The 12,978-nt window shown below is 47.8% G+C and overlaps 2 protein-coding genes across 2 annotated transcripts in view; both read right to left on the bottom strand.

Moving 5' to 3' along the window:
* VCPKMT (valosin containing protein lysine methyltransferase) overlaps window positions 1-1,579 on the bottom strand; it is a 7,095-nt gene extending 5,516 nt beyond the window's left edge. The window contains exons 1-2 of the mRNA XM_044436274.1: window positions 1,566-1,579; window positions 168-293 (exon numbers count right to left, since the gene is read on the bottom strand). Of these exons, the coding sequence (XP_044292209.1) occupies window positions 168-293; window positions 1,566-1,579 (140 nt within the window). The remainder of the gene's footprint in view (window positions 1-167; window positions 294-1,565) is intronic.
* SOS2 (SOS Ras/Rho guanine nucleotide exchange factor 2) overlaps window positions 930-12,978 on the bottom strand; it is a 38,743-nt gene continuing 26,694 nt past the window's right edge. The window contains exons 16-23 of the mRNA XM_044436273.1: window positions 12,493-12,655; window positions 11,481-11,598; window positions 10,820-10,992; window positions 8,905-9,021; window positions 7,275-7,536; window positions 5,024-5,068; window positions 3,171-3,280; window positions 930-2,768 (exon numbers count right to left, since the gene is read on the bottom strand). Of these exons, the coding sequence (XP_044292208.1) occupies window positions 2,265-2,768; window positions 3,171-3,280; window positions 5,024-5,068; window positions 7,275-7,536; window positions 8,905-9,021; window positions 10,820-10,992; window positions 11,481-11,598; window positions 12,493-12,655 (1,492 nt within the window). The 3' untranslated portion in view covers window positions 930-2,264. The remainder of the gene's footprint in view (window positions 2,769-3,170; window positions 3,281-5,023; window positions 5,069-7,274; window positions 7,537-8,904; window positions 9,022-10,819; window positions 10,993-11,480; window positions 11,599-12,492; window positions 12,656-12,978) is intronic.

The raw sequence follows: 12,978 nt of genomic DNA, 5'->3' as shown, positions 1-12,978 counted from the left end.
CTCTGGCTGCCTGAAAAGGAGCCAGAGCGGTGGCCTTCACCACGTCCCTGGTTCACCGCGCGTTGTGTGAAGGGCTTCCCTGTATCTGCCCCGAAGCAGTTGCTTTTGCCGATAATCTAAATGGCCGATGGTTCCCCCCGCCCAGAACCTGCCGGAAACACGCTTACCTTGGAATGCCTGGTAGGATGGGGGTGGTTCTTGACTTGGCTAAAGATGCCAGGCATCGACCATCCGCGAGTACTTTGGCATTAAGCCGCGTCCCTCCTCCCCAACTCCCAAGCCAGGTGCTTTGCCTCCGGTTTTAAAAAGCAAGCTCCTTAGGAAGAGGGACACGTCTTACATAACTCTGCAAAGCTCCCACATATGCCAGCAAGGCAGTATAAATTCCTCAGTCTGGAGCTGTTTCCTGGACGCTGGAGCAGCAGTTCCCATCATCCTTCTTATGGAACCTGGAGCACTACCAATACACCAGTGAAGAATTACTCCTCTGAATGATGCAGGCTCAAGTCTTTTCTCCTTAATCCTTGCATGATTGCCTTTGTAAATTCATATTCAACTAAAAACTAAATAATTTAGCCCACCTAGTATGTGAATAAAGCGCTTTCCCCTCTTCCTCCTCATGCACATCAGAACAAGTCCCCCAGTCCATCAGGTAACCTCTTACACCTGCTCTTGAATCCAGTCCTGGAAAATCACAACTAGGCCTGCTGTTACAGAGTAAGGCAGCCCCTGTCAATTGGGGGAGCTGATAATTAGCAGTAAATTATCAATCAAGGGGAACAGGGTGAGAAGAGACAAGAGTCTTGGAGTTTCTTCTTTTGGCACCAAAGTATCAAGTATCTGGCCCAAATGAGTACAGGAAGGTGATTCAGCATGCCCTTCCTAAACTGACAAGTTTTGTAAGAAAAAAATAATTTGATCAGACCCTCTTAAAAATTAAGACCAGTTTGATTTATTAATCTGGTTAAGAACTCTGATACAAAGCACGGTAAAAGGCCACAGACCAGTCGAGAGAAGGCTTCTGGATTCTACAGTACTTAAACCAGACCTGTGTCATGTGCCAGCTTTGACTAAACACTGTGAGTTTCGCTGGAAAAAGGAAGGTCTGTTTTTTAAGTTTCAAAAAGTCCAAATAAAGTTCTTCGGCGTCTGCTGGTTTAAACACCGTGTTTCCAAAAGGGACCCCTTAATGAAACAGAAGTGAGGAAGTAAAGGGGATTTGTTTTGAGTCTGGAAGGCAACGTTTTGTTCCTGGAAGGTAGGAAAATACTTACAACAGCATATGGTGCACGGGACTGCAGAAGAGGCCTCGGATCACAGAAATGTATACAGGCTATTAATCTGTAAATATACACTATAAACAGAGTATGTACAGAATATGGCGTAATAGCTTTGTTCACTGAGACAGCAGGCAACGATTTAGCTTAAGACACTCCGCTCTGCCCAAATAAAAAAGGCACAACTGAACCTGGCACAGGCCGAACAGTCCTCGAGCGACTGGTGGAGGGAGCTCCTATCTCACTCACGGAACCGGAGCACTGGCCGCACACCCCGCCTTCGGTCACCTGCCGTTTTTCATCTTCAGCAGCAAAATCAATGGAAATTAAGACACGGTATTGACTAACATTTGAGAACAGCAGTAAGGGTCATTCACAAACCCTGCTCTTTCTGTTTTTTTCTGAAAGGCAAGGAGCCAAAGAGGCTTTAAAAAATCAGGAACCTGATATACATGTTCATGCTTGGGTTGGAAGTCCACCAGCGATTGCCACAATCCACTGGGAAGTCGAAGTCAATTCATTTCAATGGGGCTGACTCGGGGTAACTTCCCGGTGGATTGTGCCCATTAAAAATACATGGTAGAAAAGGCCGCTCGTGCTCCAGTTCGGAAGTAGAAATCCCACCAGCAACCAGTTCTGGCTCAGTGCAATGAACCGATGTCAGTTTAAAGTTAGCGTCATACATAATTTACAGTGCAAAAATCAGTATTCTTTGTACTGGCAAAAGCGTCAGCACTGAGGAAGAGGCGGGAAAGGCGGCGCTGCCGATGCCCTGAGTGAGCGGTCGAAGCGGGACAAAGGCCGGGGCGGAGGGTCGCGGGAGCCGCTGTTGCCGCTCCGAGGCAGGAGGGTCAGTCCGGGCCAGCGGCACGCTGGGTGCAAGGAGCCCTCGTCCGAGACGCAGATACACTCGCCTTACTGGAATAAATTAAGAGAGTGGGGACGCGACAGCTACGCTTCCAGTGTCCAGGACTACCGCGGGGAAGGTCATTGCGGCGCTTCCGCGTTCTCGAGCAACGAGTGTCTGTGCAAGGCGGGGTGGGAGAGCTCTCTCTTGTAAGTCTTTGGTGGCAGCTTGGGGAGCTGAGGGCTGGAGTTCTGGCGCGGCGGGACCGGGGGCGCGGCGAGGCTGTTGGCGCTGGGGCTGAGCACGCACCAGCGGCGCAGGAGCCGAGGCGACGGCGTGCTGGGCGGCGTGCTGGGCGAGCTGGGGCACGTGCTGGCTTCGCGGAGCCGGTCGGGGTCTCTGTGGAAGCGCCCCATGGGGGGCGGCTGGAGGTTGAAGGAGCAGTTCACAAAGTGCTCTGGGGGGCGGAGAGGCACAGGGGGAGGGGTGTCAGGCAGGGGGTCTCTCGGCGGCGGCGGCGGCGGCGGGCTCTGCAGCGGCTGATCAAAGAGACTGGTGTACGCCGGGGCCCGTGGCTGTATCTTTGGGGGAGGGGGTAGCCGGGGGGGCACTGCCGGAGGATCGTCGTCGGATTTGGAGCCTCCCTAAAGCACGGAGGAAAGAAATCGTTCAGGTGTGCTCTTGCAAACAGAAAGGGGTTCTCAGGGCAGCAGCCTGCATTCCTAGCTTCCGCCAACCGTGACCTCGAACTGGGGACATATAAATCCGCATCACCTATTTGAGTGCAGTGATGTTCAAGTTCTGGCGTGAGAGAGGGACGCAGCCTTGAGGTGGCGTGTTTGGCCCCCCACCCCCCGCCGCCAAATGCCACCTCCTCTTCAGAAGGCTGCTGTAGCCGAGGAGGGGCTGGCGCAGGGCCTGGCCAGACACCAAGGAAAGATGAAGGAAATACTGAATTCCTGCTGTAAGCAGAGAGGAGTAACTCTGCTCTGCTCCCGATCTAGAGGCGTCCTCCGCTAGGGAGGGTATCTCAAGAAAAGGCGCACCTTTGAGTTAGACGAGTCCTGGTCAAGCTTCTTGCGAGGAGGCAGCGGAGGAGGGAGCAGGGGCTCTTCGCTTAGCTTATGCAGACTCCCGCAGGAGCTGAAGAACGACTCTGGTGGGTGGGAGAGAGAAGCATGAGAGACAGCCGGCACCGAACCGCTGCGGCCCTTTACCACTGAGGCTCCCTTCCTGACTGCCCCTACGCAACTCGGAAGCCAGCTGGCTGCGCTTCACAATTTCCAGTAAGGGAGCAGAGCACCTGTGACATTGGCTGGCTTCGTGAACAATAAATCTGCGCACACAAAAAATCTCTTTTGGCAGCGATCCACCGAAATTAAGACATGTGTCCAGGAAAGACATTCAGGAAAGACATTCAGACATTAAGACATTCAGGAAAAAGTGAGGACTGAAATGAAGGCCTAAGAAAATGGGTACATGCTCTCCTTTTTCTCCCAGTTTCTCCTTGTTTCTCAAACAGGTAGACTGATTTAAACCAGCATGAAAAGGACCTGATTTAAATCACTGTTCCAATGAGGTTTCCCATTGAAATGCCTCATGTCATTTCCTGAATGACAGAACATTATTCACATCCTTTCATTCATACAAGGAGGGTATCAGTTATTGGGCACAAAAAATCAAATGCATTGTAAAAATGTAATCTGGGGATTGTAAAAGCATTGATTTTTATCCCCCCTGCAATATTGTCTTCCTGTCTTTACTGCCTTGCATGGCCAACTCCACCACCACACCACGAAGAAGGAAACAACCCTCTCTAGCCCGCATCTTACGCACACAGGGCCATTTTCGTTGGATGAAAAACTGAAATAAATGAGCATGTTTGATTGGTAGGTAACTTCATTTTTACGAGGCCGTAACTCGTCATTCAATTCAAATGAAGACTGCAGCTAGGAAATTCAAAGACGACTGAGACTAGGAAGGAAGGAAGGAAGGAAGGAAGGAAGGAAGGAAGGAAGGAAGGAAGGAAGGAAGGAAGGACGGACGGAAGGATAAAGGGGCTGGAGCAGCTCCCCCATGAGGACTGGTAACCACAGGGCTAGTTTCCCTCAGGAAACAGGTGAGTAAGGAGAGACAGGTGGTTAAAATCACACGCCTCCGGCTCAAATGCTCCTGTGGGCAGCGGGTTTGCCTCTGAGTGAACACAGTGCTGGACTGGGTGGAGTGTGGGTCTGACCCAGCAGGGCAAGAGAGTAAAACAGGGAGAAACTGCGCAAATATTATAGCAGGACAGTAAAACCGAGGAGAAAACTGCACAAATTCCACAGGGATGCAATAAAGTGGAGGGGAAGAGGGTGATGCTCCCAGCGGGACTGTGAGGGTGTGGCTGCTCTCAAGCCGTTTCCAACGACCCAAGGAACTCCTGTCCTCCTGGGTCTGGACATCGCAAAAATTCATGCTGAGGACAAACCACCGTGAGCACACCTGTTACGGGCCATGGGATCTCGGGGCGTGTGTTTGTGCAAAACCGCCCACAATGGGAAGCTCTGGGTTCAGATACTGTGCTAAGCTGCAGCGCGGTCTAGCACTGCCTTAGTAACAAGCCGCTGCGGCTCAGAGCGCTGCCCAAACTCAAGCAGCCCTCACTGGATTTAGGCATCCCAACAACCTGTGCTGGGTGGGGGTGGCTGTGCTGCTTTGGTGGTCAGTGACCAGCGAGTATGCAGGGAAAATCAGCTCTGGTCGCTTATATTCGCTCTGTGATCCTGCAACCTGCCCCATGTCTCTCTACACAGCATGGCGTGTCTCTAGAAGGGTACGGTTCCCTTCTAATGCGTGTACATCACTATTAGTGTACTGGTAGCTCGAGGGATCCTGCAGAGGCAGTCAAGATACTCACTTGACTGTGGCAAAAGGACCGGAGCAAAGATGCTGTTGCTGCTGCCTGTAACGAGAAGACAGGGAGGCGATCAGGACAAGGTCACGGTCTCCAGCCGAGCGGCCCTCAGCCCCTCAAACACAGCTAACAGGTGCAGCTCCCAGAGGACGCTTCAACATGGATCACCAACACACTTGCTTGATTGGCAGGTACTTAACTGGTAAAGGGGAACTCAGGTGGCAGGATGACAGTTAACGGCTTGGGACCGGGATACCTAAAGGAACGCCTTCTTCCGTATTTGCCCTCCTGCCCCTTGAGATCGGCAGCAGAGGCCCTCCTCCGGGAGCCCTCCGTGAAAGACATCAGGAGGCAAAGTACTCGGAGGAGGGCTTTCTCTGCTGTGGCGCCCCATCTATGGAATGCGCTCCCCAGAGAGGTCCGCCTGGCGCCGTCGTTATTTGTTTTTCGGCGCCAGGCGAAGACCTTTTTATTCAAACAGTATTTTAATAAGTTTTAACATTGTCTTTTCTATGTCTTTTACTGCAGCCAGTGTGGGTTGGGAATTTATTTATGTTATATTTTATGCTGTAAGCCGTCCTGAGGCTTTTTGCGAACAGGACGGCATATAAATATTTTAAATAAATAAACGACAGTTGTCCTTGGATAACTGACAATGGCCCAGTTCACAAGAAGGGAAGGCAAGCGAGCCACAGGGGACCACGGCCACCCCAGCCTTTTACCGCCACTGACCCTGCCGTGTGAGCTCAGTTGCTGGATTCAGCTTCATGTGTTTGGCCTTTAGGAACCACAACCAGAAACAATGATCTGTTCTATGGTTTCTGCTTTCCAGGAAGGTTTCTTGTGACGCCCAAGCCCAGCATTCTGGTTTCTCTGGCCCTGGAATTCCACTACCACAGACCCCCTAGAACGAGCCGCCACGCTAGGAAACTCTCCAGCTACCCCGCTTCTGCTACCCATCTCTGCCTCGGAACAGATGCGCTGCTGCTCGCCTCGCTCCTCCAGGCTGTTCTGTGCTCACCTGCTCCCTTGTCACCCAGGTGGCCACCTGCTATTTTCCAGGTGTGCAGAAGCCCCTCTGTGGCGCCCAAAAGGACAGCCTTGGAAACAAGCCTTCTCTGTACTGCTGCCTGCCTGCTGGTGCTTCCCCAGATGCTGCTCTGAGTGTCCCCACAGATGTCGCTCTGCGTCTCATTTTAATTCTAGGGGATCTGAATAAAACATGCTGGACGCGTGCTGGCACGAGGAAGAACGCGATCGTGGGGAGGCGTGTTTGATTATAGGCACAGGTTTTGCGCAACAAGTTTGCACACCGGGAGAAGATGCTTATGTGTATTCTTGAGATAATGACCTGTAGTTTCTACACGAAGAAATCTTTCAAAGAAAACAGTAACCTTTCTTATGCTGTTGAAATAAAAGATAAGCTTTACCAGAGGATAATTTTTTTAGTTGGGAGCATTTGGTATGGGGTTGCAAAGGTTTGAACATGTTAGAGTAAGGACTGCTGTGGAGTCTGGTGGGAATTGGGGGGATGTTGCCATTCCAAGCTAGACTACCTGGAGCAAGACCATCTCATGACCTATTAATGTTAAAGTTAGAAAACACCTCCCTCCCGCTTTTAATTTTTTTAAAAACACAGAGAAAAAAACATACATACAAACATCTGAAATATGACTATCCAAAATATCAATATTATAACACATAAAACCAAACTAATGAGTAAAAAAGTAAGTAACACTGTACCCCCACCACACCACCCAGGAGACCAATAATACCTCCATTTCGTTTATTATAACAATTAACAGTATATACTATACTTCAATTATACCCATAAGTTAGAAAGCACCTAAAGATATGCTAGGCACTCTGTAAGAGAATCGAGACACGCGCCTTCCCAAAATTCTCAATAAGAGACAGAAAAGAAAGAGGGAAACGGACATGGGGGCTCTTTGAGGGTAATTAGGAGAATTGTGCCCCAGGTGGAATAATTTAACCAAAACACAGCCAGGATTTCAAGGTGGTGGAGAGACAAACAAGAAGAGGAGAGAACCTGGCTAAAGAAAAGCCAGAAGAAAGTGAGCTGGGCAGGCAGGCAGAGAGGCGACACTCAAAACACACCAACCCATTCATCGAATTCGCAGAAAGAGCAGGAAGCCCTGCCCAGCCCCCAGCCTCCCCATCCCATCTGTACCAGGGATGCCCGCTTCCCTTTGTGAGTGCGGCCGCTTGAATAAAAGCTACTTGGAACACACACCGTAAGAGCTGCTGAGGTCAATGTCGAGGAACACGCTGAGCTCCGAAGAGGCGGACACTGGCGGGGTGGAGGGCATGCTTGGAGAGGTGGGTGCCGAGGCCGCAGACTCCTGTTCTGCTTCAGTAATTCTACTAAAACTAATCTTGTAGGGCTCCTTCTCGAGGGGCGTTGGGTGGCCCCGCAGCGTGCCAGACGTGGAGCTGTGCCTGCCTGCGTTAGGCCGTATTCCAGGAGATTTCAGAGAATATGTCGTTTTCCTGGGCTAAAAAACAGAGGAAAATGCGATTTCACAGCCCTTGCATTATTCCTTCTGTTAACTTCCTTGGGTTATTTCGCCTTATGCACAGGAAACAAATCAGTTTAATAAGGCTTAATCATTATGAAAAGTGCCTTTCATGTTTAAACAATATTGTGTTTAACAATAAAATACATACCGTAATTTTTGCTCTATAAGACACACTTTTTTCCCCCTCAAAAGTAAGGGGAAATGTCTGTGCGTCTTATAGAGTGAATGTGTGTGTGCGCCCAACACCCGGGACGCTGCCGGCCCGCCTGCACCACCTGGCCGGCACGCGCTCGGCGCGCCCTGCTCCGCCCCCCCCCTCCGGTGCAGGTGAGAGCTGTGCCGCTCGGGGGAGCAGTGCGGAGGAGGAGGAGGAGCCCCGGGCTTTAACTCGCCGGCCGCACGGAGAGACGGACTGCTCACCCCCACCGCCCAGGAAGACCTGCTGCCATCGCGCTGCCTGGAAGACCACCGCTGGCTCACTGCCAGCCCGGCTGCACCACACCTGGCCGGCACGTGCTTGGTGCGCCCTGCTCCACCCCCCTCCTCCGGCGCAGGTGAGAGCTGTTAATCACAGGTCGGTGTGTGTTTTCAAATGGCAACCCATCTTTTAATGAAGCCCATGGGGAAGTGATGGGGAATGTGCCTGTGATTATCAGGAAGTTTTCCATGGATCCCTCCTCTAAAAACGAGGTGCGTCTTATGTTCAGGTGCATCTTATAGAGCGAAAAATATGGTATTTACAAACAGATCAAAAGCATCTGCTTTCAAACTGCATTTGTTTGAAGGCTTTTAAAATGTTCTTTGGCATGGAAGCAGATAGACATTTCCATTTTGCTTTGAAATTGAACCTTCTTTTGAAAAAACAAAACACCCTTCTGAACCTTTGCAAGCACAGCTGTGTAGAACATGTTGTGTAATTAAAAACTGCATACAAATATTAAGGGCTCTCCATGGTGAAGCAGCATTTAATACTATAAGCTATTTTGTGCCGCCATTATTTAAATCTAAAAGTTCAGGGCACTTCAATGCTTCAGCCGTCCTCTTCTAGTCATTCTTTTCCTTCGCTGTCTTCATCCAAGCCCTACTTGTATCCTGAATCTCTTCCCAAAAATGGAAGGAGAGGTCCCACAGAGCCGCAGTCTTCATTCACACCTTTATAAGAACAGGAAAGGCCTATACCATGTCTCCATGCACTCTGCGAATCAGCTGCTTTCACCTCTCAATTCAGATAAGCAAGTACCTGCACCTTTATTTGAAAGGGAGCACACACACACACACTCATTTTTAGTGCAAATCACACACAAGCACTTTCAAGTAGAATCTTCTACTGCCCCAAAGACTTACGTATCTAGTGGGCTGCTTGCAATTCCGAGGCTCAATCTCCTGAGATTTGTTGAACAAATAGTCTGTGAACTCTTTCTCTGGAGTGTTTCCCATGGGATTCAAATTTTCAAAGAACCTCTAAAAGATTTTTAAAAAACAACAATTTTACAATAAAGGCCTCCTTTGCCAAGCTTGGCTGCATCACTGAATGCAGGAATCCTTGCGATGTTACGAAAGTCCTCCAAATGAAGGGCATGCGTGAAATCACGAGATCTTATGAAACACAGTTTGGGAAGACTATTAGCTCGATTTGCATTAGAAACATAGAAACAGAGCGAGTCAGAAGGGGTCTCCCAGGCCATCTAGTCTGACCTCCGGCACCAGCCGGCTCCGCTCACGACATGCCCACCATGTTGACGTCCAGCCTGTCCTTGAACACCCACACCGATGGGGCCTCAGCCACCTCCCGGGGAAGCCCATTCCACACCCTCGGGGTCCTGACTGTCAGGAAATGCTTCCTGGCATTCAAATGGAACCTTGATTCCCTGAGCTTTGCTCCATTATATCATGTTTACAAGTCATGGACATCCCTAGCAATGTGGACATGACATATGATTTCTTTAGAGGTGGACAGGGAAAGAAAAATACCCTTTGTCTCGATTTCAGACACTCTGTGCCTCTATTAACAGTTACTGCACTGGCTGGGGGCAAAAGGATTTTTAAAAAATTATTTCCAGAGGGTGATATACCAACTCCACGTTCACTCAGGAGGAGATTATTTATTACTGCAATCATATGCAAATGTGCTAGCTAGGCTTCAAAACATTTAGCCGCAAGCCTCTTAAAGACACTGTGCAGCAGGCACTCCTGCAAGGTAGGATCCCAATCAGTTGGAGTCAGAAAAAAACAGCAGAACCCCCCTCAAAACGACCCTGGACCAGAGAAACGGCTAGCTTTTATTGATTACAAATTTGTAGCATTGTAACAGATGCATACAGCATTCTGCATAATTGAAATATATGGTTACAAAAATAATATTGTTTGCCCAAGAGCTGAGAGAGAATGAATTATAGCGAATTAAGCAAGGAGGATTCCTGTCTGGAGGGCCGATGTTTCTTCCCTGCCTGAACACCAAAGCACAGGCTCATTACTGCCTCCTGCTCACAAAAGGGACGCTCAGGGGCGATGTCCACAGTCCCTGCGCCATCTCAACATCGGGAAAGGAAAACTCCCTAGTTCCATGAAAGCAGAGCGCCGTGGCCAGAGCAATCCCAGCTAAAGCTCTACTGTAGCACTGCAAGCAGCTGGACTTTAATGCCAAGCAAAGCAAGCAATTTAAAGAGCAAGAGGCCCAGGGCTGGCTTTTTGGGGCTCAGGTCTGGTACGGCAGTTAAGAGTGCAGGACTGGTGCTCCGGAGGCCTGGTTCCAGTCCCCACTCTGCCATTTGGGCCAGTCTTACTGGGTAACTTGCAGCCTGACCACCTCACAGGGTTGTTGAGAGAGTAAAGCTGAGAGGAGGACCACGTCAGCCACCTTGTGTTTCTTGAAAGGACAAAAGGTAGGATATAAATATATAAATATAAAATAAAGTTTCATTATACTATATATGTTTTATAATTATATAATCGTTATAAATAAAAATAAAGATATAAAACCCTAACCCAAACCCTAAAAGGCTATATATAGGTAGTGCTTTCCCTTCAGGCACCTGAGTTTACAACAGGGATGGCGGCTCAATGAGGAGAGCTCAGCATGGGGCGCCCCAGGCCAACCTCACTTCCGGCGTGCAGAGCCGAGGGCCCGGCTGCTTTCTCAAGGGGGCCCGGCTAGGTCCAAACCTCAGCTTTGCACTTGCCACTGCAGCTTTAACCCAACGCCAGAACATTCCCTTTCACCTTCACAGGCAAAGGAGAGACACAACTGCTCTCTGATTACCCGCATGTCTGGTTCGACCCGTAAACAGTAAGGCTGGTTCTGATACTGCTGGATTTCTCCTGTGATTTCAGCCACTTTCCTCCTCTTACTGAAGTTGATTAATCCTTTCCCTTGTCTTTTAAGGAAATCAGGATTCCCTTCTTCTGTCTTTAGAATATTTGTCAAGTATATTCCTAAATGGAGAGAGGAAATAAAGACTCTGTTATTTATTACTATTTATTTTATGCCAACTGACCAACACTAAGATGTTAGAAAGTTCTCCCCTTTAGAAAAACCAGACTTTCATTGCAACTATGCATCAGATATCGTTTCACCTTTGTGTAGCAGAATGGCTAGGAAATGGAGCTTTGATCATTCAAATTGCATTGCCACATTAACCAGCCAGGGTAGCATTAAGCAATCTGTTCCCTTCCAGCTGGAAAATAATACTGACAAACTTTATGGGGTTGTTTTCAATAATACAACAAAATAACTATCCGTAAAGTCAGAACCTGGTGAGGGTGGCTTGTTACCACAGCATCCAACTGTGGCCATCCACCGGAAAGTGGAAAAATAGTAAATATGACATGATTCTTTTTATTTGAAAAGTTATTGTTTGTAGATGAAGGCCTGGCATAGCAAGCAGTCCCTTTTAAAACTCTGTTTCTGCAGTGTAACTTACCAAAGAAAGGCACACAAGGTGGGTTGATTGACTTAAGCTTAACAAGGTATTTTTTAAAGTGATCTTGACTTAATTCTACTGCTTCATCCAAAATTCTCCTTTTTCTTTCCTGCAGTGCCTAAGTGAACAAGAAGAAACACAAAGCAATGTATGTTCATATATCATTTCCTATTTTTTATTTATTAGGCAAAATCCTCCCCCAGGAAAAAGAAAACAAGTGCATTGATACAGAATGGGGAAGACGTGGCTCAACAGAACTGAAAAGAAAAAAAGACCTTGGCGCTGTTGTGGACAACAGGCTAAACATGAGCCAACAATGTGATGCAGCTGCAAAAAGGGCAACTGCTATTTTGGGATGCATTAACAGAAGTATTACTTCCAAATCACAAGTAGTAGTAGTCTCCCTACTTCTCCTCACGAGCCAGACCTTACCTGGAATACTGTGTCTAGGTCTGGGCACCAACATTTAAGAAAGATGCAGAAAAATTAGAAAGGATCAACAAAAATGATCCAGGGTTTGGAAACACTGCCCTATAAAGAGTGAACTGGATATGTTCAGCCTTAAGAAGAGATGTAGGATATAAAATAATAGGGCAACTAGCATCATAAAGACTAGTAATAGTCAACATATTGCATATAAAACACAATACAGGTGTTCATAATATAGAAGCTATTTAAGTAATTAATAACCACCAAGATTACCTTTGGCAGAACACAAAGTAAAATGGAAGTAGGAATGAATCTCTCTAAAGAGTGCAACTCATTATTGTGATCTACTAAATGTGTTTAACAAAAACTAGCAAAACTGGTAACAAAAAAGTAGAGTTGTCCAGGCATCACTTATCTACTTGGTTCTTCAGGGATAACTGGCTTTTTAAAAATCAAAACAACTGTAACCTTCTCTTTTGCATGTACTTTCCTAGAACAGAAATATGCAACATTTACTGAGCTTCAGTTGCCATCAACTGTGGAAAATAAGCTAGTTAGACTTCCAACAGCCACCAGGACTTACCTCAAAAGTGTGATCTAATCTGTACACGGAGACAGAATTCATTGCGCTGACTATCTCCAGCACGCCATTGAAATTATTCAAGTCTTGAAAAACTTGCAAGATTTCTATAATCCTGCTTAACACAGCCACTCGCTCTTCAAAGTTCTCCGTTTCCACTATACACCTATTTTACAAAAAGGATAGAAGGAAAGAGCAGTAGCACACACTGTGGCATGGTGCTTTTTATTTTATTTTTTTTAATTGCTGTATTTGTATCTTGCAGGTCCTCCAAGGTGGTGTTATTATCATGATGAATGGTTAGGCCACGGGTGAGCAAAGCTCACCTAACGACTTTCATGACTAATCAGTATTTTGAACTTGGGTCATTCTGGCTCTACTCCAACGTTTTTTTTTCCTATTCCTAGAGCCTTATAGGATTAGACCTGCTGTCCAAGAGAATATTCCTGCCAGTCTCATGGGATCTTTAAATGTTTCCCCCTTCTGTCT

This window comes from Varanus komodoensis, unplaced genomic scaffold (genome assembly GCF_004798865.1).
Source record: "Varanus komodoensis strain SLA01 unplaced genomic scaffold, ASM479886v1 scaffold3, whole genome shotgun sequence".
Lineage (NCBI taxonomy): Eukaryota > Metazoa > Chordata > Lepidosauria > Squamata > Varanidae > Varanus > Varanus komodoensis.
This window is presented reverse-complemented; position numbering and strand designations above follow the sequence as displayed.